This window comes from Mesoplodon densirostris, chromosome 5, assembly GCF_025265405.1.
Source record: "Mesoplodon densirostris isolate mMesDen1 chromosome 5, mMesDen1 primary haplotype, whole genome shotgun sequence".
NCBI classification, from domain to species: Eukaryota; Metazoa; Chordata; class Mammalia; order Artiodactyla; family Ziphiidae; genus Mesoplodon; species Mesoplodon densirostris.
Window position 1 is genome coordinate 81,557,505 of NC_082665.1, and position 27,245 is coordinate 81,584,749.

Sequence of the window (27,245 nt, forward strand, 5' to 3'; positions counted from 1 at the left end):
GGCTTCTCATTGTGGTGTCTTCTCTTTGTTGCGGAGCACAGGCTCTAGGCACGTGGGCTTCAGTACTTGTGGCTCGCAGGCTCAGTAGTTGTGGCTCGCGGGCTCTTGAGCACAGGCTCAGTAGTTGTGGCGCACAGGCTTAGTTGCTCCATGGCATGTGGGATCTTCCCAGACCAGGGCTTGAACCCGTGTCCTCTACATTGCCAGGCAGATTCTTAACCACTGCGCCACCAAGGAAGTCCCTACCAGTTTGATGTGCCATTTTCTTATATAACAACAGTATTATTAGCCCCAAATTAGCAACAGTTCCTCAGTATTATCTAATTCCCAGTCCATAATCAAATTTCCTCAATTCTTAAAAATGAAGTACGGGGCTTCCCTGGTGGCACAGTGGTTGAGAGTCCACCTGCCGATGCAGGGGACACGGGTTCGTGCCCCGGTCCAGGAGGATCCCACATGCTGCAGAGCGGCTGGGCCTGTGAGTTATGGCTGCTGAGCCTGCACGTCCGGAGCCTGTTCTCCACGACGGGAGAGACCACAGCAGTGAGAGCCCCGCGTACCGCAAAAAAAAAAAAAAAAAAAAAAAAAAAAAGTATACATTTTTACAGTTTATTTGTTTGAATCTGATTCTGTACAAGGTCCATGTATCCCATTTGACTGTCACTTTTCTTCTCTTTTATCTTGAAAATTCTCTCCCCCCTTTTCTCCCTTTGTCATCATTAACTTGTAGAAACTGGACCAAATACCCTTTTAAGTGCCTCATTCTTAAATATGAATAGACAATAAAGGATCTCCAGACTTTTGAGAGATGCCTCAAATGTGAAAGACAAAAAGTAAAGAGAAAAAAAAAATAAACCCAAAGGAAACAGAAGCAATGCAGTGAGCTGAAGAAAACTTTAAAAACACATTATAATTGATAACCTCAAAAAAATAAACAGAATAAATGGTATCAATGAAACAAAAACCAGGTACAGTAAAAAGAGGACCTTTTGGAGAATAAGAATTCTTGGTAATTAAAATATGATAGCAGAAATTAAAATTTTCATAGGCAGGATGGAAGATAATGAAAGTAGAAAATGTCAAAAGTGGTAAGATGGCAAAGAAAGGGTAAGAAAATTAGAAGATCTCTCTGGGAAGCCCCACATTCAAAAAAATAGAAAGATGCTCCAGAAAGAAAATAGAGAAAATGGAGGGGCAGGAATCTTTCTCCTCTTCCTAGGGAAAAATTCCTGGAATTCAAAGACATCCATTTCCAAAGGAAGTATTCACCATGTGCCCAGTACAGAGAATGACAAAAGACTAACATGAAGATATATTGTGATCAAATTTAAGAATACAAAGTGAAAAGAGAAACTTTTAAACCTTCTGAACTGGGGTGGAGACAGGGTGGGGAGCACCTACCATGTATCACACAAAGCAGTAGGAATTAGAATGTCATTGGATTTCTCAGAAGCAACATTAAGAATTAGGAAATAGTAGAACAAAGCCCTAATTTTCTGATGAAGATTACTTTCCTCATCTATGATTCTACATCCAGCCAAACTGTTCAGTCTGAGATCAAATAAAGATATTTTCAGATTATCAAGGTCTCAGATTTACCTCTTATGCACAAAAAGCTCTTGGAGGATTTACTCCACCAAAAGGAGTAAACCAAGGAGGAGGAAGACTTTAGAACCAGGATACAGGAGATCTGACATGAAAGAAAGCTGAAATGATAAGGAAGGGAAGTCCCAGAATGACAGTTGTATAGTCAAACCAGAGCACAATGAGACTAGAGCAGGGGAGTGGAGAGCTCTAGGAAGGCTGCCTCTGGAAAAGAAATGATATGTAAGGATTATTTGCTGTGCTGAAGGTATCGAGAGAGGAGGATTACACCTCTGTAAGATTCAGAAGTGATAGGCACACAAAAAACTAAGAAGGAAGAAAAGGTGATGTTTTTTAATCCAGTGACAACAAAAAGTTGTACAAAAAAAGAAATGTGATCATGGCATAACATGTAGCCCATAGTGAAGAATAATATCAACACTGGATAAAGAGATTGATTTAACTATATTGGGAGGATGAGGGGAGGAAGGCTCTGTATGTGTGTGTGTGTGTGTATAGGTGTGTAGATATGTATAGGAGGGTTAATTCTTATTGCAATTGTGTTAGAGACTTCAAGGTACTTATCCCAACATACATTCTTCTTTCTTCCTTAGAAATAGAACTATGGATATATCTGGGGGTTAACCTTTCCAGTTAAAAGACTACATTTCTCAGCTTAACTTGCAGCTAGGTACAGCCAGGTGTCTAGGTTCAGCAGAAGTATACAGTGGTACTTCCAGGAAATATCCTTGAAAGGGACAGAGGAGTCTTCTACTGCTGATTGTCTGGAATGGGAAAGTGATAGTTGGCATTTCTGCCATTATCAAGACCATGAGAATAATTTACACATACCAAAGATAGTAGACCACAGAGTTGGAAGGATCCTGGGGCCCTGATAACACTCTAAGCTATCATATCAGCTTTGGACTGGCTACCAATACATTTGTTTTATGCAAGATAGTATATTGATACCTTTTTATATTTAAGTCATCATATTCAGGTCTCAGTTATATTAAGTAGCAGAACCAGATTTAACTGATTTATTCACTAGACAATATCTAAAATGAAATTTAAGAATTAAGAGTATAAGTATGTTATTTAATAATACAGAGTTAAATACTAGAAGAAAAAAAGTTGAAAGTTATTTGGGGCAGTGAGAATTGGGGTAAAATCAAATGATTACTATTTTTTCTTATAACTCTTTTAGAAATATTTGACATTTTAAGTTATATACATGTATTACTTTGATAAAAGTAGGTATTTGTTCAGGTACATTTTGATTAGTATTACAAGTAAAAATACACGTTCATTGCAAAAATTCAAACAATACAAAACATAAAAAGTTATGCTTCCCTTCAATATTTGTTGCCTTTTCCCTGCCTGAGAATTCCACTCTCCTCCCCAGGGAAAATGGCTATTTGGTATGTGTCTCTCTATACTTTCTCTGTACATTCATTTAGCATATAAGAGAAGCATAGGTTTTTTTAAGGTTTTTTTTTAGCATCTTTATTGGAGTATAGTTGCTTTAGAATGCTGTGTTAGTTTCTGCTGTATAACAAAGTGAATCAGCTATATGTATACATATATCCCTATATCCCCTCCCTCTTGTGCCTCCCTCCCAACCTCCCTATCCCACCCCTCTAGGTGGTCACAAAGCACCGAGCTGATCTCCCTGAGTTATGCAGCTGCTTCCCACTAGCTATCTGTTTTACATTTCATAATGTATATTTGTCAATGTTACTCTCTCATTTCGTCCCAGCTTACCCTTCTCCCTCCCCGTGTCCTCAAGTCCATTCTGTACATCTGTGTCTTTATTACTGTCCTGCCCCTAGGTTCATCAGAACCAATTTTTTTTTTTTTTTTTTTTTTTTTTTGTGGTACACGGGTCTCTCACTGCTGTGGCCTCTCCCGTTGCGGAGCACAGGCTCCGGACGCACAGGCCCAGTGGCCATGGCCCACGGGCCCAGCCACTCCGCAGCATGCGGGATCCTCCTGGACCAGGGCACAAACCCATGTCCCCTGCATTGGCAGGCGGACTCTCAACCACTGTGCCACCAGGGAAGCCCCCCATTTTTTTTTAAAGACTTCATATATATGTGTTAGCATACGGTATTTGTTTTTCTCTTTCCGACTTACTTCACTCTGTATGACAGACTCTAGGTCCATCCAACTCAGTACAAATAACTCAATTTCATTTCTTTTTATGGCTGAGTAATATTCCATTGTATATATGTGCCACATCTTTATCCATTCGTCTGTAGATGGACACTTAGGTTGCTTCCATGTCCTGGCTATTGTAAATAGTGCTGCAGTGAACACTGTGGTAGATGTCCCTTTCTGGTTTATGGTTTTCTCAGGGTATATGCCCAGTGGTGGTATTCCTGGGTCGTATGGTAGTTCTATTTTTAGTTTTTTAAGGAAACTCCATACTGTTCTCCATAATGGCTGTATCAATTTACATTCCCACCAACAGTGCAAGAGGGTTCCCTTTTCTCCACACCCTCTCCAGCATTTATTGTTTGTAGAGTTTTTGATGATGGCTATCCTGACTGGTGTGAAGATGGCCTCATTGTGTTTTTGATTTGCATTTCTCTAATGATCAGTGATGTTGAGCATCCTTTCATGTGCTCATTGGAAATCTGTGTATCTTCTTTGGAGAAATGTCTATTTAGGTCTTCTGCCCATTTTTGGATTGGGTTGTTTGATTTTTGATATTGAGCTGCATGAGCTGTTTGTATATTTTGGAGATTAATCCTTTGCAAATATTTTCTCCCATTCTGAAGGGTAGTCTTTTCCTCTTCTTTATGGTTTTCTTTGCTGTGCAAAAGCTTTTAAGTTTCATTGGGTCCCATTTGTTTATTTTTGTTTTTATTTCCATTCCTCTAGGAGGTGGGTCAAAAAGGATCTTGCTGTGATTTATGTCATAGAGTGTTCTGCCTATGTTTTCCTCTAAGAGATTTATAGTGTCTGGCCTTACATTTAGGACTTTAATACATTTTGAGTTTATTTTTTGTGTATGGTGTTAGGAAGTATTCTAATTTAATTCTTTTACTTGTAGCTGTCCAGTTTTCCCAGTGCCATTTATTGAAGAGATTGTCTTTTCTCCATTGTATATTCTTTCCTCTTTTATCAAAGATAAGGTGACCATAGGTGCATGGGTTTATATCTGGACTTTCTATCCTGTTCCATTGATCTATATTTCTGTTTTTGTGCTAGTACCATACTGCCTTGATTACTGTAGCTTTGTAGTATAGTCTGAAGTCAGGGAGCCTGATTCCTCCAGCTCCATTTTTCTTTCTCAAGTTTGCTTTGGCTATTCAGGGTCTTTTGTGTTTCCATACAAACTGTGAAATTTTTTGTTCTAGCTCTGTGAAAACTGCCATCGGTAGTTTGATAGGGATTGCATGGCATCTGTAGATTGCTTGGGTAGTATAGTCATTTTCACAATGTTGATTCTTCCAATCCAAGAACATGGTATATTTCACTATCTGTTTTTATCTTCTTTAATTTCTTTCATCAGTGTCTTATAGTTTTCTGTATACAGGTCTTTTGTCTCCTTAGGTAGGTTTATTCCTAGGTATTTTATTCTTTTTGTTGCAATGGTAAATGGGAGTGTTTCCTTAATTTCTCTTTCACATTTTTCATTGTTGGTGTATAGGAATGCAAGAGATTTCTGTGCATTAATTTTGTATCTTGCTACTTTACCAAATTCATTTATTAGCTCTAGTAATTTTCTGGTAGCGTCTTTAGTTTTCTCTATGTTATGTCATCTGCAAACAGTGACAGCTTTACTTCTTCTTTCTGATTTGGATTCCTTTTATTTCTTTTTATTCTCTGATTGCTGTGGCTAAAACTTCCAAAAGTATGTTGAATAACAATGGTGAGAGTGGGCAGCCTTGTCTTGTTCTTGATCTTAGAGGATATGGTTTCAGTTTTTCACTGAGAATGATGTTGGCTGTGGGTTTGTCATATATGGCCTTTGTTATGTTGAGGTAAGTTACCTCTGTGACTACTTTCTGGAGAGTTTCATCATAAATGGGTGTTGAATTTTGTTAAAAGCTTTTTCTACATCTATTGAGATGATCATATGGTTTTTATCCTTCAATTTGTTAATATGGTGTATCACATTGATTGATTTGTGTGTATTGAAGAATCCTTGCATTCCTGGGATAAACCCCACTTCATCATGGCGTATGGTGCTTTTAATGTGCTGTTGGATTCTATTTGCTAGTATTGTGTTGAGGATTTTTGCATCTATGTTCATCAGTGATATTGGCCTGTAGTTTTCCATTTTTGTGACATCTTTGTGTGGTTTTGGTATCAGGGTGATGGTGGCCTCGTAGAATGAATTTGTGAGTGTTCCTCCCTCTGCTATATTTTGTAAGAGTTTGAGAAGGATAGGTGTTAGCTGTTCTCTAAATGTTTGAGAGAATTCACCTGTGAAGCCTTCTGATCCTGGGCTTTTGTCTATTGGGAGAATTTTAATCACAGTTTCAATTGTATTACTTGTGATTAGTTGTTCATATTTTCTACTTCTTCCTGGTTTAGTCTTGGAAGGTTGTGCTTTTCTAAGAATTTGTCCATTTCTTCCAGGTTGTCCATTTGATTGGCATATAGTTGCTTGTAGTAATCTCTCATGATCTTTTGTATTTCTTCAGTGTCATTTGTTACTTCTCCTTTTTCATTTCTAATTCAGTTGATTTGAGTCTTCTTTTTTTCTTGATGAGTCTGGCTAATGGTTTACCAGTTTTGTTTATCCTCTCAAAGAACCAACTTTTAGTTTTATTGATCTTTGCTATTGTTTCTTTCATTTCTTTTTCATTTATTTCTGCCTGATCTTTATGATTTCTTTCCTTCCGCTAACTTTGGGGGTTTTTTGTTCTTCTTTCTCTAATTGCTTTAGGTGTAAGGTTAGGTTATTTGAGATGTTTCTTGTTTCTTGAGGTAGAATTGTATTGGTATAAACTTCCCTCTTAGAACTGCTTTTGCTGCATCCCATAGGTTTTGGGTCATTGTGTTTTCATTTTCTTTTGTTTCTAGGTATTTTTTGATTTCTTCAGTGATCTCTTGGTTATTTAGTAGTGTATCGTTTAGCTTTCAAGTGTTTTTTTTTTTTTTTTTTTACAGTTTTTTCCTGTCTCATAACATTGTGGTTGGAAAACGTACTTGATACAATTTGAAGTTTCTTAAATTTTCCGAGGCTTGATTTGTGACCCATGATATGATCTATCCTGCAGAATGTTCCATGAGCATTTGAGAAGAAAGTGTATTTTGTTGTTTTTGGATGGAATATCCTATAAATATCAGTTAAGTCCATCTTGTCTAATGTGTTATTTAAAGCTTGGGTTTCCTTATTTATTTTCATTTTGGATTATTTGTCCATTGGCTAAAGTGGGGTTTTAAAGTCCCCTACTATTACTGTGTTACTGTTGATTTCCCCTTTTATGGTTGTGAGCATTTGCCATATCTGTTGAGGTGCTCCTATGTTGGGTGCATAAATATTTACAATTGTTATACCTTCTTCTTGCATTGATCCCTTGGTCATTATGTAGTGTCCTTCTTTGTATCTTGTAATTTTATTTTAAAGTCTATTTTGTCTGATATGAGACTTGCTACTCCAGCTTTCTTTTGATTTCCATTTGCAAGGAATATCTTTTTCCATCCCCTCATTTTCAGTCTATATGTGTCCCTAGGTCTGATGTGGGTCTCTTGTAGACAGCATATATATGGGCCTTGTTTTTGTATCCATTCAGCCATTCTGTGTCTTTTCGTTGGAGCATTTAATCCATTTACATTTAAGGTAATTATCGATATATATGTTCCTATTACCATTTTCATAATTGTTTTGGGTTTTTTTGTGCTTTTTTCTTTTTTTGCGGTACGCGGGCCTCCCACTGCTGTGGCCTCTCCTGTCATGGAGCACAGTCTCCGGACGCGCAGACCCAGTGGCCATGGCTCACGGGCCCAGCCGCTCCGCAGCATGTGGGATCCTCCCGGACCGGGGCACGAACCCGCGTTCCCTGCATCGGCAGGCGGACTCTCAACCACTGTGCCACCAGGGAAGCCCCTTGGGTTTGTTTTTGTAGGTCTTTTCCTTCTTTGTGTTTCCTGCCTAGCAAAGTTCATTTAGCATTTGTTGTAAAGCTGGTTTGGTGGTGCTGAATTCTCTTAACTTCTCCTTGTCTGTATAGGTTTTAATTTCTCTGTCGAATCTGAATGAGATCCTTGCTCACTAGAGTAATCTTGGTTGTAGTTTTTTCCCTTTCATCACTTTAAGTATGTCCTAGCACTCCCTTCTGGCTTGCAGAGATTCTGCTGAAAGATCAGCTCTTAACCTTATGGGGATTCCCTTGTATTTTATTTGTTGCTTTTCCCTTGCTGCTTTTAATGTTTCTCCTTTGTATTTAATTTTTGACAGTTTGATTAATATGTGTCTTGGAGTGTTTCTCCTTGAATTTATCCTGTGTGGGACTCTCTTCGCTTCCTGGACTTGATTAAATGTTTCCTTTCCCATATTAGGGAAATTTTCAACTATAATCTCTTCAAATATTTTATCAGACCCAGGACTTCTTCTGGGACCCCTATAATTTGAATGTTGGCATGTTTAATGTTGTCCCAGAGTTCTCTGTGACTGCCCTCAATTCTTTTCATTCTTTTTTCTTTATTCTGCTCTTTGGTGGTTATTTCCACTATCTTATCTTCCAGGTCACTTATCCGTTCTTCTGCCTCAGTTATTCTGCTATTGATTCCCTCTAAAGAATTTTTAATTTCGTTTATTGTGGTGTTCATCATTGTTGTTTGCTCTTTTTTTTTTTTTTTCTTTTTGCGGTATGTGGGCCTCTCACTGTTGTGGCCTCTCCTGTTGCGGAGCACAGGCTCCGGACGCGCAGGCCCAGAGGCCATGGCTCACGGGCCCAGCCGCTCCGCGGCATATGGGATCCTCCCAGACCGGGGCACGAACCCGTATCCCCTGCATCGGCAGGCGGACTCTTAACCACTGCGCCACCAGGGAGGCCCCTGTTGTTTGCTCTTTAGTCCTTCTAAGTCATTGTTAAATGTTTCTTGTATTTTTTCCATTCTATTTCCAAGATTTTGGATCATCTTTACTATCATTACTCTGAATTCTTTTTCAGGTAGACTGCCTATTTCCTTTTCATTTGTTTGGTGTGGTGGGTTTTTACCTTGCTCATTCATCTGCTGCGTATTTCTCTGTCTTCTCATTTTGTTTAACTTACTGTGTTTGGTGTCTCCTTTTTGCAGGCTGCAAGTTCATAGCTCCTGTTGTTTTTGGTGTCTGCCCCTAGTGGGTGAGGTTGGTTCAGTGGCTTGTGTAAGCTTCCTGGTGGTGGGGCCTGGTGCCTATGTTCTGGTGTGTGGGGCTGGATCTTGTCTTTCTGGTGGGCAGGGTGTGTCCGGTTTTGTGTTTTGGGGTGTCTGTGAACTTAGTGTGATTTTTAGGCAGCCTCTCTGCTGAAGAGTGGGGTTGTGTTCCTGTCTTGCTAGTTGTTTGGCATGGGGCATCCAACACTGGAGCTTGCTGGCCGTTGGGTGGAGCTGGGTCTTAGCATTGAGACGGAGATCTCTGGGAGAGCTCTCACTGATTGGTATTAAGTGGAGCTGGAGCGTGTCTCTGGTGGTCCAGTGTCCTGGACTTGGCTCTCCCACCTCGGAGGCTTAGGCTTCACACCCAGCCAGAGCACCAAGACCCTGTCAGCCACATGGCTCAGAAGAAAAGGAACAAAAAAAAAGGGAAGAAAAAAAATAATAAAATTTAAAAAATTATAAAATAAATAATAAAATTTTAAAAAAGAGAGCAACCAAACCAATAAACAAATCCACCAATGATAGCAAGCACTAAAAACTAAACTAAGATAAACATAAAAATCAGAAACAAATCAGTCACAGACAGCAAACCCCTAGTCTATAGTTGCTCCCAAAGTCCACTGCCTCAATTTTGGGAATATTCATTGTCTATTCAGGTATTCCACAGATGCAGGGTTCATCTAATTGATTGTGGGAATGTAATCTGCTGCTCCTGAGGCTGCTGGGAGAGATTTCCTTTTCTCTTCTTTGTTCACACAGCTCCTGGGGTTCAGCTTTGGTTTTGGCCCTACCTCTGTGTGTAGGTCGCCCTCAGGCATCTGTTCCCCACCCAGACAGGAGTGGGTTAAAGCAATGGCTGATTAGGGCTCTTTTGCTGTCTCAGGCCAGGGAGGGGGAGGGGGATGGTAGTCATAATTGGAATGTGATCAGAGCCTGCAGCGGCGGGAGCCTGCAGCAGCGGGAGCCTGCAGCGTCAGAGGCCAGCGTGATATTACAACAGCCTGAGGTGCTGTGTGTTCTCTCGGGGAAGTTGTCCCTGGATCTGGGGACAGTGGCAGTGGTGTGCTGCACAGGCTCCTGTGCAGGTCACTACCCATACCTGCCCATACCCGCTCCTGTGGGTGGGTATGGGTAGTGACCTGTGTTTGCACATAGGATTCTTGGTGGCAGTGGCAGCAGCGTTAGCATTTCATGCCCATCTCTGTGGTCTGAGCTGCTATCCACAGCTCATGCCCATTTCTGGAGCTTGCTTAGGTAGTGCTCTGTCTCCTGTGGGCACACATGGAAGGAATCCCCTCTCCTCACACACCCCGAAATAATGGTCTCTTGCCTCTTTGGCAGGTCCAGACTTTTTCCCTGACTCCCTCCCAGCTAGTTTTAGCACACTAGACCCCTTCAGGCTGTCTTCACGCAGCCAACCCCAGTCCTCTCCCTGGGATCTGACCTCCGAAGCCCAAGCCTCAGCTCCCAGCCCCCACCCGCTCCAGCGGGTGAGCAGAAAATTGTCTCAGGCTGGTGACTGCTGGTCGGCACCGATCCTCTGTGCAGGAATCTCTCCACTTTGCCCTCTGCACCCCTGTTGTTGTGTTCTCCTCCATGCCTCCAAAGCTTCCCCCCGTCCACCTCCCGTCTCTACCAGCGAAGGGGCTTCCTACTGTGTGCAAACTTTTCCTCTTTTACAGCTCCCTCCCAGAAGTGCAGGTCCTGTTCCTATTCTTTTGTCTCTGTTTTTTCTGTTTTCTTTTGCCCTACCTAGGTATGTGGGGATTTTCTTGCCTTTTGGGAAGTCTGAGGTCTTCTGCCAGCATTCAGTAGATGTTCTGTAAGAGTTGTTCCACATGTAGATGTACTTTTGATGTAATTGTGGGGAGGAAGGTTTTCTCCACGTCTTACTTCTCCACCATCTTGAAGGTCCTCCCCCCCCCCATGGTTTTATTTTATTTTTATTAAAAATGGATTTAAAATTTAAAAAAAAATTTTTTTGGCGTATAGTTGATTTACTATATTGTGTTAGTTTCAGGTGTACAGCAAAGTGAATCAGTTATACATATACATATATCCACTATTTTTTAAGATTTTTTCCCCATAGCCCATTACAGAGTACTGAGTAGAGCTCCCTGTGCTGTACAGTAGGTTCTTATTAATTATCTATTTTATATGTAGTAGTGTGTATATGTCAATCCCAATCTCCCAGTTTATCCCTCCCCTTCCTTATCTGCTGGTAACCATAAGTTTGTTTTCTATTGATACATCTGTGACTCTACTTCTGTGTTGTAACTGCATTCATTTGTACCCTTTTTTTAGATTCCACATATAAGCAGTATTATATGATATTTGTCTTTTCTGTGTCTGATTTACTTCACTCAGTATGACAATCTCTAGGTCCATCCATGTTGCTGAAAATGGCATTATTTTCTTCTTTTTATGGCTGAGTAATATTCCATTGTATATATGTAGCACATCTTCTTTATCCATACCTCTGTTGATGGACATTTAGTTTGCTTCCATGTCCTGGCTATTGTAAATAGTGCTGCAATGAAAAAAGTGGATTTAAATTTTGATAAAGTACTCATGAGGAAATATTTAGGCTTATAATGGTTGTTATTTGTTTATATTTTTAGAATTCGAGATGCAAGCATGCAGTTAAAAAGTCACCAAAATGATTTTCAGAGAGTACAGAAAGAATTGAGTCAGTTGAAACATGAGTTAAAAATTAAACAAAGACAATCACAAATCTTCAGGTAAGATTATCTTTAAAGAATTGAAAATTATAGTATTGAAAATATACACTCATTTAATACTAACTTAATAAACATTCAAACACCTTTTAGTAATATAGTTTCTATATTTATATAGTTTAATATTATAGTGTTGTTGAAAAAAATAGAAACACTTCACTTTTTTTAAAACTATTATCGCAACTAAATAGTTTTGCCAATAACATTTAAATTAGGCAAACACCTTGTTCTGATTTTGCAGTGACATTTAGAATGAAAGCACAGTAACTAATTCATTTCCCTCTTGGCCAGAATTTCTTGGTATGCTTGATCTCCTGACCAACAGTCCAGTGACATGAAAAGAATAGAATTGGGAAACTTTCTAAATGGATAGTAATAGACCTCCTAAATTTAGAAATTTCCAATATAAATGGTGTTAAATCTCCTTTTATATAATCTTTGAAGGCTTTAAAATAACTAAAGGTAAAGCCCAATGTTCTAAAGAAAATAGGAAATACTTTTTAAAAATGGAATTGAATATATTGAGAATATCAGAAAGAATGATTAATTTTTAAATTGAGTAACTTTTAGATCTTAGAAAAGGGAAATAAGTTTAATGAACATTATAAATAGACACAGGTTCAGGATGACTAAAAAAATATGCTGGGTAAATACTTTTAATGTTCTTATTTTTTTCCAATCTACTTATTATTATTGGGAATATTGTTCTGTTAAAAAAATTATCTGGGCTAATAATTTTTTATCTAATATCTGGTGATAACCTGTTAGCTATCTAACCTTTCATTAATGCCTTGCACATAACTGATGCTAAATAAATAATTTTTGAATGAATGAATGAGTCTACTCACAAAACAGATGACAATTTTTGTCATCAGAAATCTTCTCTGTCTTTTCCTAGAAATCTATTATTGAACCAGCAGGATATCACCCAGGTGACCCCAAATCTCCATTTTAGTCAGGACCATCAGTATTCAATCTTGGCCCCAACAGTAGCTTTGGCTCAGGTCCACTTGGGAAGTCCCATTTGTTTTATCCAGAGATGCCATTATGGATGGCAGGATTGACTAAATTTTAAAGGTTAGACTAGGACTAGAGTAGACAATTAATGCTGCTTCAGGATATTATGGACTGATAAAGTCAGTCTTTATTATTCACATTTTACATGTAATTTGTAGTATTTTAAATTCTTGAAGAAACATACATATTTAAATGTTATTATTATTCTGTGTTGTAATTTTGTCATCATTTTGCATTATACTTTTACTGCTTATTTTTTAAAATGTTTTCAAAAGATCTGTGGTTTTTGTTTACTTTTAGATAAATGATCACAAATTGGGAGTTTGGGATCTGATTTATATAAAAAAGTAACACTAGAAATTTTAGAAGTAACCATTTAACTAGACAGTATAAATAAAAATTTGTGACAGATGAATAAAAATAATTACAGGTTTTATTAATACTCTCACTAGTAAGTACATTGCATGGGAAAAGGCAGTCTGGTGAAAATAAAATCAAACCAAAAGTTATAGAGTTCAGTGATTTTGTTGCATTACTAAAAGCTCATTTTAAACTAGTTTACTGATTATTTTTAAAAAATATCTACCAGATCTACCAGTAAAACTTCAAGTTTGCTGTGGATAAAGAAAAGGAGCTTATAGTCTTCTCTCTTAAAGTGGTAAATAAAAGAAGCTTGAGCTTTAGCTACTCAGTTGTAATCATCTTTATTTACAGAGTCCAAAAGGAACTTTCAAGAGATCAATGCATTATGTCTTTGAGTCACTTTGCTCTTTTTAAATTATTCTCTCATTTGTTTAATTGAAGTAGGGCTTAATCACCTAGCCTCCAGCAAAGTGTTCTTCATGCTTTGTATTTTCCCTGACCTCATTTCCAACCTGTCTCTCGCAAGGGGGTGATGAGGAGTAGCTGTGGTACGCCTCAGTTGGCTCAGCACAACTGCTATTCAGAATAAAGTGTCTTTTGAGAATGGAAATTAACATTTGAAAGCCTGTAAAATAGATACTAAAAAACAATATGGAATATAGGTATACTTCACTTTATGTAAAGTTGTGTATAACTCCAATATTCCAAATCAATCCATATTTGAAATATTTTGGTAGTGCTTACCTTTATAGGATTCCTATTGTGAATCTTTCATAAATTGTTTGAAATATACTTATCCTTTAATTTTTCTTGTTTATAAATCCAGACTCTGTCATCTCTGAAATTTTCAAGCCAACTCCCCAAATCTCTCACTTTCACACCAACTCTTCAGCCACATTAAGGCTTCTAGTTTTGTTTTTTGTTTTTTGGGTTTTGGGTTTTTTTTTTTCTGATTTTCCCAACCATTTCCTGGCCTTACTTTGTTTTCTAGCCTTGATCCCATAATCAGCTCATGTCTTTTTTAAACAGCTGTATTGAGATATAAGTTACATACTACAAAATCCACCCCTTTTAAGTAGACAATGTAATGATTTTTAGCAAACTTACTGAGTTGTGCAACCATTACCACATCCAATATTAGAACATTTGAGCCATCCTTAGAAGATCCTCATGCCATTTTCAATCTCTATCTTCACCACCAATCCTAGGCAATTGCTTATCTTCTTTCTGTTTCTATATATTTGTATTTCTCTGGACAATTCAAATATATGGAATCCTACAATATGTGGTCTTTTATATCTGACATTTTTCAATAATGTTTTTTTTTTTTAATTTATTTATTTTATTTTTTTATTTTTTTTATTTTACAAATTTAATCAGTTATACATATACATATGTTCCCATATCCCCTCCCTTTTGCGTCTCCCTCCCACCCTCCCTATCCCACCCCTCCAGGCGGTCACAAAGAACCGAGCTGATCTCCCTGTGCTATGCGGCTGCTTCCCACTAGCTATCTACCTTACGTTTGGTAGTGTATATATGTCCATGCCGCTCTTTCACTTTGCCACAGCTTACCCTTCCCCCTCCCCATATCCTCAAGTCCATGCTCTAGTAGGTCTGTGTCTTTATTCCTGTCTTACCCCTATGTTCTTGATGACATTTTTTTCTTAAATTCCATATATATGTGTCAGCATACAGTATTTGTCTTTCTCTTTCTGACTTACTTCACTCTGTATGACAGACTCTAGGTCCATCCACCTCATTACAAATAGCTCAATTTCATTTCTTTTTATGGCTGAGTAATATTCCATTGTATATACGTGCCACATCTTCTTGATCCATTCATCCGACGATGGACACTTAGGTTGTTTCCATCTCCGGGCTATTGTAAATAGGGCTGCTATGAACATTTTGGTACATGTCTCTTTTTGAATTATGGTTTTCTCAGGGTATATGCCCAGTAGTGGGATTGCTGGGTCATATGGTAGTTCTATTTGTAGTTTTTTAAGGAACCTCCATACCGTTCTCCATAGTGGCTGTACCAATTCACATTCCCACCAGCAGTGCAAGAGTGTTCCCTTTTTTCCATACCCTCTCCAGCATTTACTGTTTCTAGATTTTTCGATGATGGCCATTCTGACTGGTGTGAGATGATATCTCATTGTAGTTTTGATTTGCATTTCTCTAATGAGTAAAGATGTTGAGCATCCTTTCATGTGTTTGTTGGCTGTCTGTATATCTTCTGTGGAGAAATGTCTATTTAGGTCTTCTGCCCATTTTTGGATTGGGTTGTTTGTTTTTTTGCTATTGAGCTGCATGAGCTGCTTATAAATTTTGGAGATTAATCCTTTGTCAGTTGCTTCATTTGCAAATATTTTCTCCCATTCTGAGGGTTGTCCTTTCGTCTTGTTTATGGTTTCCTTTGCTGTGCAAAAGCTTTGAAGTTTCATTAGGTCCCATGTGTTTATTTTTGTCTTTATTTCCATTTCTCTAGGAGGTGGGTCAAAAAGGATCTTGCTGTGATTTATGTCATAGAGTTTTCTGCCTATGTTTTCCTCTAGGAGTTTGATAGTGTCTGGCCTTACATTTAGGTCTTTAATCCATTTTGAGCTAATTTTTGTGTATGGTGTTAGGGAGTGATCTAATCTCATACTTTTACATGTCCCTGTCCAGTTTTCCCAGCACCACTTATTGAAGAGACTGTCCTTTCTCCACTGTACATTCCTGCCTCCTTTATCAAAGATAAGGTGACCATATGTCCGTGGGTTTATCTCTGGGCTTTCTATCCTGTTCCATTGATCTATCTTTCTGTTTTTGTGCCAGTACCATACTGTCTTGATTACTGTAGCTTTGTAGTATAGTCTGAAGTCAGGGAGCCTGATTCCTCCAGCTCCGTTTTTCGTTCTCAAGATTGCTTTGGCTATTCGGGGTCTTTTGTGTTTCCATACAAATTGTGAAATTTTTTGTTCTAGTTCTGTGAAAAATGCCATTGGTAGTTTGATAGGTATTGCATTGAATTTGTAGATTGCTTTGGGTAGTAGAGTCATTTTCACAATGTTGATTCTTCCAATCCAAGAACATGGTACATCTCTCCATCTATTTGTGTCATCTTTAATTTCTTTCATCAGTGTCTTATAATTTTCTGCATACAGGTCTTTTGTCTCCTTAGGTAGGTTTATTCCTAGATATTTTATTCTTTTTGTTGCAATGGTAAATGGGAGTGTTTCCTTGATTTCACTTTCAGATTTTTCATCATTAGTATATAGGAATGCCAGAGATTTCTGTGCATTAATTTTGTATCCTGCAACTTTACCAAATTCATTGATTAGCTCTAGTAGTTTTCTGGTAGCATCTTTAGGATTCTCTATGTATAGTATCATGTCATCTGCAAACAGTGACAGCTTTACTTCTTCTTTTCCCATTTGGGTTCCTTTTATTTCCTTTTCTTCTCTGATTGCTGTGGCTAAAACTTCCAAAACTATGTTGAATAAGAGTGGTGAGAGTGGGCAACCTTGTCTTGTTCCTGATCTTAGTGGAAATGGTTTCAGTTTTTCACCATTGAGGACGATGCTGGCTGTGGGTTTGTCATATATGGCCTTTATTATGTTGAGGAAAGTTCCCTCTATGCCTACTTTCTGCAGGGTTTTTATCATAAATGGGTGTTGAATTTTGTCAAAAGCTTTCTCTGCATCTATTGAGATGATCATATGGTTTTTCTCCTTCAGTTTGTTAATATGGTGTATCACATTGATTGATTTGCGTATATTGAAGAATCCTTGCATTCCTGGAATAAACCCCACTTGATCATGGTGTATGATCCTTTTAATGTGCTGTTGGATTCTGTTTGCTAGTATTTTGTTGAGGAATTTTGCATCTATGTTCATCAGTGATATTGGCCTGTAGTTTTCTTTCTTTGTGACATCCTTGTCTGGTTTTGGTATCAAGGTGATGGTGGCCTCGTAGAATGAGTTTGGGAGTGTTCCTCCCTCTGCTGTATTTTGGAAGAGTTTGAGAAGGATAGGTTTTAGCTCTTCTCTAAATACTTGATAGAATTCGCCTGTGAAGCCATCTGGTCCTGGGCTTTTGTTTGTTGGAAGATTTTTTATCACAGTTTCAATTTCAGTGCTTGTGATTGGTCTGTTCATATTTTCTATTTCTTCCTGATTCAGTCTTGGCAGGTTGTGCATTTCTAAGAATTTGTCCATTTCTTCCAGGTTGTCCATTTTATTGGCATAGAGTTGCTTATAGTAATCTCTCATGATCTTTTGTATTTCTGCAGTGTCAGTTGTTACTTCTCCTTTTTCATTTCTAATTCTATTGATTTGAGTCTTCTCCCTTTTTTTCTTGATGAGTCTGGCTAATGGTTTATCAATTTTGTTTATCTTCTCAAAGAACCAGCTTTTAGTTTTATTGATCTTTGCTATCGTTTCCTTCATTTCTTTTTCATTTATTTCTGATCTGATTTTTATGATTTCTTTCCTTCTGCTAACTTTGGGATGTTTTTGTTCTTCTTTCTCTAATTGCTTTAGGTGCAAGGTTAGGTTGTTTATTCGAGATATTTCCTGTTTCTTAAGGTGGGATTGTATTGCCATAAACTTCCCTCTTAGAACTGCTTTTGCTGCATCCCATAGGTTTTGGGTCGTCGTGTCTCCATTGTCATTTGTTTCTAGGTATTTTTTAATTTCCTCTTTGATTTCTTCAGTGATCACTTCGTTATTAAGTAGTGTATTGTTTAGCCTCCATGTGTTTGTATGTTTTACAGCTCTTTTCCTGTAATTGATATCTAGTCTCATAGCATTGTGGTCGGAAAAGATACTTGATACAATTTCAATTTTCTTAAATTTACCAAGGCTTGATTTGTGACCCAAGATATGATCTATCCTGGAGAATGTTCCATGAGCACTTGAGAAAAATGTGTATTCTGTTGTTTTTGGATGGAATGTCCTATAAATATCAATTAAGTCCATCTTGTTTAATGTATCATTTAAAGCTTGTGTTTCCTTATTTATTTTCATTTTGGATGATCTGTCCATTGGTGAAAGTGGGGTGTTAAAGTCCCCTACTATGATTGTGTTACTGTCGATTTCTCCTTTTATGGCTGTTAGTATTTCCCTTATGTATTGAGGTGCTCCTATGTTTGGTGCATAAATATTTACAATTGTTATATCTTCTTCTTGGATTGATCCCTTGATCATTATGTGGTGTCCTTCTTTGTCTCTTCTAGTAGTCTTTATTTTAAAGTCTATTTTGTCTGATATGAGAATTGCTACTCCAGCTTTCTTTTGGTTTCCATTTGCATGGAATATCTTTTTCCATCCCCTTACTTTCAGTCTGTATGTGTCTCTAGGTCTGAAGTGGGTCTCTTGTAGACAGCATATATATGGGTCTTGTTTTTGTATCCATTCAGCCAGTCTGTGTCTTTTGGTGGGAGCATTTAGTCCATTTACATTTAAGGTAATTATTGATATGTATGTTCCTATTCCCATTTTCTTAATTGTTTTGGGTTCGTTATTGTAGTTCTTTTCCTTCTGTTGTGTTTCTTGCCTAGAGAAGTTCCTTTAGCATTTGTTGTAAAGCTGGTTTGGTGGTGCTGAACTCTCTCAGCTTTTGCTTGTCTGTAAAGGTTTGAATTTCTCCATCAAATCTGAATGAGATCCTTGCTGGGTAGAGTAATCTTGGTTGCAGGTTTTTCTCCTTCATCACTTTAAGTATGTCCTGCCACTCCCTTCTGGCTTGTAGAGTTTCTGCTGAGAGATCAGCTGTTATCCTGATGGGGATTCCCTTGTGTGTTATTTGTTGTTTTTGCCTTGCTGCTTTTAATATGATTTCTTTGTTTTTAATTTTTGACAGTTTGATTAATATGTGTCTTGGTGTATTTCTCCTTGGATTTATTCTGTATGGGACTCTCTGTGCCTCCTGGACTTGATTAACTATTTCCTTTCCCATATTAGGGAAGTTTTCAACTATAATTTCTTCAAATATTTTCTCAGTCCCTTTCTTTTTCTCTTCTTCTTCTGGAACCCCTATAATTCGAATGTTGGTGCGTTTAATGTTGTCCCAGAGGTCTCTGAGACTGTCCTCTGTTCTTTTCATTCTTTTTTCTTTATTTTGCTCTGCAGCAGTTATTTCCACTATTTTATCTTCCACCTCACTTATCCGTTCTTCTGCCTCAGTTATTCTGCTATTGATCCCATCTAGAGTATTTGTTATTTCATTTATTGTGTTTTTAATCGATGCTTGATTCGTCTTTAGTTCTTCTAGGTCATTGTTAACTGTTTCTTGCATTTTGTCTATTCTATTTCCAAGATTTTGGATCATCTTTACCATCATTATTCTGAATTCTTTTTCAGATAGACTGCCTATTCCCTCTTCATTTGTTAGGTCTGGTGGGTTTTTATCTTGCTCCTTCTCCTGCTGTGTGTTTTTCTGTCTTCTCATTTTGCTTATGTTACTGTGTTTGGGGTCTCCTTTTTGCAGGCTGCAGGTTCGTAGTTCCCGTTGTTTTTGGTGTCTGTCCCCAGTGGCTAAGGTTGGTTTAGTGGGTTGTGTAGGCTTCTTGGTGGAGGGGACTACTGCCTGTGTTCTGGTGGATGAGGCTGGATCTTGTCTTTCTGGTGGGCAGGTCCACGTCTGGTGGTGTGTTTTGGGGTGTTTGCGGACTTTTTATGATTTGAGGCAGCCTCTCTGCTAATGGGTGGCGTTGTGTTCCTGTCTTGCTAGTTGTTTGGCATAGGGTGTCCAGCACTGTAGCTTGCTGGTCGTTGAGTGAAGCTGGGTGCTGGTGTTGAGATGGAGATCTCTGGAAGATTTTCGCCGTTTGATATTATGTGGAGCTGGGAGGTCTCTTGTGGACCAGTGTCCTGAAGTTGGCTCTCCCACCTCAGAGGCACAGCACTGACTCCTGGCTCCTCAATTTGGGATGATTTGTTGTCTATTCATGTATTCCACAGATGCAGGGTACATGAAGTTGATTGTGGAGCTTTAATCCGCTGCTTCTGAGGCTTCTGGGATAGGTTTCCCTTTCTCTTCTTTGTTCTCACAGCTCCTGGGTCTCAGCTTTGGATTTGGCCCCGCCTCTGCGTGTAGGTCGCCGGAGGGCGTCTGGTCTTCGCTCAGACAGGACAGGGTTAAAGGAGCAGCCTCTTCGGGGACTCTGGCTCACTCAGGCCGGGCGGGAGGGAGGGGCACGGAGTGCGGGGCGAGCCTGCAGCGGCAGAGGTCGGCGTGACGTTGCACCAGCCCGAGGCGCGCCGTGCGTTCTCCCAGGGAAGCCGCCCCTGGATCCCGGGACCCCGGCAGTGGCAGGCTGCACAGGCTCCCGGAAGGGCGGTGTGGACAGTGACCTGCGCTCGCACACAGGCTTCTTGGCGGCGGCAGCAGCAGCCCCAGCGTCCCACGCCCGTCTCTGGGCTCCGCGATTTCAGCCGCGACTCGCGCCCGTCTCTGGAGCTCCTTTACGCGGCGCTCTTAATCCCCTCTCCTCGCGCACCAGGAAACCAAGAGGGAAGAAAAAGTCTCCTGCCTCTTCGGCAGCTCCAGAGTTTTCCCGGACTCCCTCCCGGCTAGCTGTGGCACATTAGCCCCCTTCAGGCTGAGTTCTCGCCGCCAGCCCCAGTCCTCTCCCTGCGCTCTGACCGAAGCCCGAGCCTCAGCTCCAGTGCCGCCCGCCCCGGCGGGGGAGCAGACAAGCCTCTCGGGCTGGTGAGTGCCGCTTGGCACCGCTCCTCTGTGCGGGAATCTCTCTGCTTTGCCCTACCCAGGTATGTGGGGAGTTTCTTGCCTTTTGGGAGGTCTGGGGTCTTCTGCCAGCGTTCAGTAGGTGTTCTGTAGGAGTTGTTCCACGTGTAGCTGTATTTCTGTTGTATCTGTGGGGAGGAAGGTGATCTCCGCGTCTTACTCTTCCGCCATCTTACCCAGAAGTCTCCTCAATAATGTTTTTGATGTTTATCCATGTTGTATCATGCATCAGTACTTTGTTCCTTTTTATTGCTAAATAGTGTTCCATTGTCTGAACATACCACATTTTATTTATGCATTTATTAGTTGAAGGACGTTTGGATTATTTCCACTTGTTGGCACTTATGAATAATGCTGCTATAAACGTTCACATGTAAGTCTTTGTGTGGATGTATGTTCCATTTCTTTTGAGTAGATACCTAAGTGTAGAATTACTGAATCATATGGTAAATTAATATTTAACCTTTAAGAAACTGCAAAACTATTTTTCAAAATGGCTGCACTATTTTACATTCCTACCAGGAATGAGGATTCTACTTTCACTGTGTTCTTGACGACATTTCTTATTGTCTGTCTTTTTTTTATAGTAGCCATTCTAGAGGCTGTGAAATGGTACCTCACTGTGCTTTGATTTGTGTTTCCCAAATGACTAATGGTGTTGAACATCTTTTCGTGTGCTTATTAACCATTTTTGTGGTTATTTGGTGAAATATCTATTAAAATATTTTTTCTATTTTTCATTGGTTTGTTTTCTTGTTATCAGATTATAAGAGTTCTTTGTATATTCTGGGTACAAGTCTTTTATTTGAAATATGATTTGTAAATATTTTCTCCCAGTCTGTGGCAAGTCTTTTCGGTTTTTTAACTGTGTCTTTTCGAAGAACGAAAGTTATTATTTTTAGTGAAATACAGTTTAATCAATGTTTTCTTTTAGGGATTGTGCTTCTGGTAATGTGTCTAAGAACTCTGCCTAACCAAAGGTCACAAAGATTTTTTCCAGTAGTTTCTTCTGAAGGTTTTATAGTTTTAGCTCTTAGCTTTAGGTCTGTGATCCATTTTAACTCTTGTGAATGATGTAAAGTAAGGATCTAAATTCATCTTTTTTTTTCATGTGAATATTCAATTATTCTAGCACTGTTTGTTAAAAAGACTCTTCTTTCCCTATTGAGTTGCCTTGGTCCCTTTACCTAAAATCAATTCACCATGAATGGAAGGAATTATTTCTGGACTCTCTATTCTATTTTATTCATCTATTGATGTATATCTATTCTTAATGTCAGTACCACACTCTCTTGAATATTATAATTTTTAGTGAATTTTGAGATCAAGAAATGTAAGCCCTTCAAATTTCTTTGTTTTCAAGATTGTTTTGGCTATTCTGGGAACCTTGTATTTCCATATAAATTTTAGGATCATCTTGTCAATTTCTGAAAAGTAGCCTACTGGGATTTTGATAGGTATAGCATTAAATCTATAGGTCAATTTGGGGAAAATTGCCATTTTTAAAATGTTGAATTTTTTAATCCAAGAATCCATATATCTTTCCACTGAGATCTTCAGTTCTCTCAGAAATGTTTTGTTTTTAGTATACAAGTCTTGCACTCCTTTTATTAAGTTTATTTCTAAAGATTTTATTCTTTTTGATGTTATGACAAGTGGGATTTTTTTCTTAACTTTATTTTTGGGATTCATCATTGCTAGTAAACAGATTGGTTTTTGCACATGGTTTATGTATCCTGTGATCTTAATGAACCCATTTATTCTAGTATTTGTGTGTGTGTGTGTGTGTGTGTGTGTATTCTTTAGGATTTTCTTCATAGAGTATGTTTCTGCATAAAGGAATTTACCAATACTCCAGCTACTTTTACCTCTGCTTATTTACCCTTAAAACCCTCAGTCTTTATACACACTTACAGGTTGTTAAACACCAGGCCCTCAATTTCTTCAATACTATTCTAAATCCTCAATATTCTGCTTAAAATTCTTTGTGCTACTCATCTCTCACCAGCTGTGTGTCTTGCCTTGTATTTCACAAAGAGAGTTAAAGTTATCAACACAGGCGTATTTCCTGTGAGTCAAATGATACTTAAGTTTCAGAACCCCACACTCAGGACCCCCTTCCAAGCTTCTGGGAGGGCCCCTGGCAAAAGTTTTAAATTATAATTGTAAAAATTCTGTATCTTTGCACTCTGATTTCCCTTCTCCTACTTCTGATGTCAGTATGCGTTTGGAGTAGTCCCTGGCATTTGAGGGATCTGAGAGAGAAAGTTGTGTTGGGAATATACATTATAACTGCCATTTGGAAAGACATTTTAGACTGCTTCAATTACACAAGCAAGACATTGCAGACTAAAAATAGGGATGTGTATGAATTTTTTTGAATTAATAGAGTAAAAGCAATAAAGATGAACAATTTAAACAATAGAAATTATTCTGTCATAAAAAACAAATTATAACATTTTTTCAGATTACATGATAAGCAATACCTTTTCAATAAAATCTCTTGGATTATTTTGTAATCCATTCAATGAAGATGAGTTAATTATTTGAATACATTGGAGAAAGATTTTAGTTTCTTGCTGATTTGACCAAAGCTGCTGGCATCAATGAATATAACATAAAAATCATAGTATACCACTTCAAGGACATCTGAGATAAGCTGGTTCATGAGTTTCATCATTTCAAAGGCAATTTAAGATGTCATTTTCCAAGAAAACTTGAAATGCCAAAAATTTTATCATATATGAAAAATTTTTATAAGGATTTTCCCAAATTTGACAATGCTTAATATTTACATGATATTACCAATAATGGCTGTGAGGCTAAAAGAATCTTTCTAAACTACCACAGATAATAAAACTAATGGCCTTGCTAGATGAAAGGCTGTATAATTTTTATATTCTCTCCACACAAAGTATTATTATACAATGGTTCTCATATGAAAAGGTGCTTGTAAAGCATGTAGCCAAAAATTATACACAAAATAAGTATTGTAGAGCTGTTACTTATTAAAAAGTTATATTGTTTTTCTGTATTTTGTGATATTGATGAGATTTATTAACTTTTACAATTTTATTTGTAATGATTTTTCTCAATCTATAAGTGCACACTTTTAAACCTAATTTTGTAGTCATCTTTTACAAGAAAGCCATCCCTCTATCCACACCAATCATATAAGATCTAGGCCACACAAAATGTGATGGGTCTGCTCTTTGCTAAGAGGCTTGATTTTTCTGTTTCCTGCCTTTTTTCCCTACAGAAGCACATGCATCCATATCCGGTCTTTCTTCTATTAAATATCCCTTTAGGCCTTGACCCCCATGTACATGACTTGCTCCCAGCAGCTGCCTTACTTTTGGCCCATTAGGCCTTTAACCTTGACTTAGTTCATAGTTCTTGTCTCTGTCTTACCACTTCCTGGCTTCGCATTCAAACTTCCCATCCTCACCATTGCTCCCCTTTGCTTTAGAGATCTGTTGGACTCTTTCTTTGATTTTTTTTTTGGCTTGTTTTTAATTGAAGTATAGTTGATTTACAATGTTGTGTTAATTTCTGCTGTACAGCAAAGTGATTCAGTTATACATGTTATATACATTCATTTTTATATCCTTTTCTATTATGGTTTATCTCAGGATATTGCATATAGTTCCTGTGCTATACAGTAGGACCTTGTTGTTTATCCATTCTATATGTAATAGTTTGCATCTGCTAACCTCAACCTCCCAATCCATCCCTCCCTCAGCCCCACCCCTTTCTTTGATTTTTTTTTGAAGTCAACGTCTCACTTAGCTCCCAGGTCTGCATGCTGATTGAGGATTCCCTGTGGCGTTTGGTCATTCAGGTGGACCTTATTAATTAACCACACAGAATGACACCACCCTTCTTCCTGGCAAAGGCTAATCTTTCAGCCTTTGTTTTACATCTGTCCTTTCTTTCTAGTTCTTTGCGCAAGAAATGATCACATCTCTTGCCTGTGTTTTTTAGCCTCTGTGACTGTACTCATACTGTCTGCTTAGCTCTGTAAACACTCAGGTGTCTCCCATCCTAACAAACCATTCTACTGTGTATCTTCCTTTTTCTCTCCTTGCTGCCTCAATCAAGGTTCTTGATTGCTGGTACCACATAACTATTTTCTCACTTCTGCTTTACTGCTCAGTCTTTTTCTACCTGAAGCCTCTCTCTGAGGTCACCAAAGACCTCCTTAATACCGGATATAATGGACTCTGTTCAGCCTTTGTCTGAGGCCTTAAAAACTGACCACTACTCTCTACTTTAAATTCTCTTATCCCCTGGCTTTTCCGACATTATCTTTTTGGCTTTGCTTCTGACTCACTGGTTGCTCCTCCCTCGTCTCCTTTGAGGGTTTCTTTTCTGATTTATTCCCATAAATATTAGTGTTGTCCAGTATTTTATCCTCAGTATTTCTTACTTCTTTATGCCTCCAACAGCATGATCTATTTTTTTCACTCATTCATTCATTCATCAATATGTGTTGAGTACATACTGTGTGGTAGGTACTGTGCTAGGTGCAAGGGAGACTGTGATGAACAAGACAGATACAGTCTCTGCATAATAGATCTTAATCTACTTAGGTAGATAAATATTAAGCAAATAATTAACTCCCATGGCTTCAGTCATCATCTTTTTGCTGATAACACTCATATCCATGTCTGCATCTTGCTTGATTATTAGGTAAATGATAGCCAGGACATCTGAAGTAATAAAAATCATTGAGATGGGGGCCTCCCTGGTGGCGCAAGTGGTTGAGAGTCCGCCTGCCGATGCAGGGGATGCGGGTTCGTGCCCCGGTCTGGGAGGATCCCATATGCCGCGGAGCGGCTGGGCCCGTGAGCCATGGCCGCTGGGCCTGCGCATCCGGAGCCTGTGCTCCGCAACGGGAGAGGCCACAACAGTGAGAGGCCCACATACCGCAAAAAGAAAGAAAAAAAAAAAAAAAAAAAAAAAAATCATTGAGATGGTAAAAAACATGTGGTTACTTTGAGCTGTGGCATTTGATGTGGGAAAAGCACTGGATCAGTCACTTAAAAAGATTTCATTTATTATTACCCCAGGTTTTACACTGCCTGTAGGACTATAGCACAGGAAGAATGCTGTCTACAAATCTGAGATTCTCTTTTAGGCTCAGTGACTAAGTCACCTTTTTATTTTATTTATTTGTTTTTGGCTGAATTAGGTCTTTGTTGCTGCAGGCGGGCTTTCTCTAGTTGCGGTGAGTGGGGGCTACTCTTCATTGAGGTGTTCTGGCTTCTCATTATAGTGGTTTCTCTTGTTGCAGAGCACGGGCTCCAGGCGTGCGGGCTTCAGTAGTTGTGGCATGTGGGCTCAGCAGTTGTGGCTTGTGGGCTCTAGAGCACAGGCTCTGTAGTTGTGGCACATAGGCTTAGTTGCTCCGCGGCATGTGCGATCTTCCCAGACCAGGGATCAAACTTGTGTCCCGGCATTGGCAGGCAGATTCTTAACCACTGCACCACCAGGGAAGTCCTGACTAAGTCACTTTTGACTGAATTTCCTTCCCTAAATGTTTGCTGTTAAATTAATTTTAAAAGATTAATAGAAAAATGTGTATGAAAGTAGTTAGCTATCTTTATTTATAGTTAAAATATTATAACACAATGGAAATGAGTTGGGGTGACCATATACCTCAGTCTTCCTGGGATAACCCCAGTTTATACGTTGTCTTAGCATAATGCAGATAGCACCTACATTTACTTTCATAACTGTCTCCATTTAAACAGTAGATTGTATGGTCACTCTAAAACCCTTTTTCAAAGAAAACCTTTTTTCAAATACATATTTGTTATTATGCTTGCCATTTTTAAAAATCCTAATTTTTCCTTACTTCTTTACAGTCAGAGATTGACAGAATACAAGTATCTCTGGAATAAGACTCTTTCATTACTTACTTTTAGTAAAAGGGAGCTGACCGGTATTAAAAATGAAGTATATGATAATTTTCAAAACTGGACTTCACTGAAAGGAGAAGTTTTTCTACAAATTAAATCCATAAGTGAAACAGCCTTGACAGGTTTGTTATATATATTTAGAACATAATCGTCCTTTTTTTGGTAAATGGTATATCATAAGTAATAAAATAATGATACTTCATTTTATGTGATGGGAATTATGATTAATTTTAAAACTGTTATTTGTTAGTATACTAGATGACCATTAAGATCTATTCCATCCCTGAAATTTAATAATTATAGGCCTGATCTAAGATAAGCTCTGATACATCAATCTTGAACTGTGACCAGAAGTCTGGTTATTCCTGTTAAATGTACAAATTTGTATTTTCAAACTTTTTTTCTGTTAATGGCTGAGTAGCTCTAATTAGATCAGAGTTCCCACAGATAACAACTATAAATTCTGGACAAAGTAACTACCTAAAAACACTGGAGGGTGACTAAGACCAAGCACATGGAGGGAACATAAGAAAAATTGAAAGAAGGCCTATTACTATTT

General features: G+C 38.5%; 1 protein-coding gene across 1 annotated transcript in view; it reads left to right on the forward strand.

The window, feature by feature from the left end:
- The window catches only part of LEKR1 (leucine, glutamate and lysine rich 1), a 291,545-nt gene that overhangs the window by 108,428 nt on the left and 155,872 nt on the right, over nucleotides 1–27,245 (forward strand). Inside the window, exons 8-9 of the mRNA XM_060099982.1 lie at nucleotides 11,529–11,648; nucleotides 26,633–26,808. Coding sequence (XP_059955965.1) covers nucleotides 11,529–11,648; nucleotides 26,633–26,808 — 296 coding nt within the window. The remainder of the gene's footprint in view (nucleotides 1–11,528; nucleotides 11,649–26,632; nucleotides 26,809–27,245) is intronic.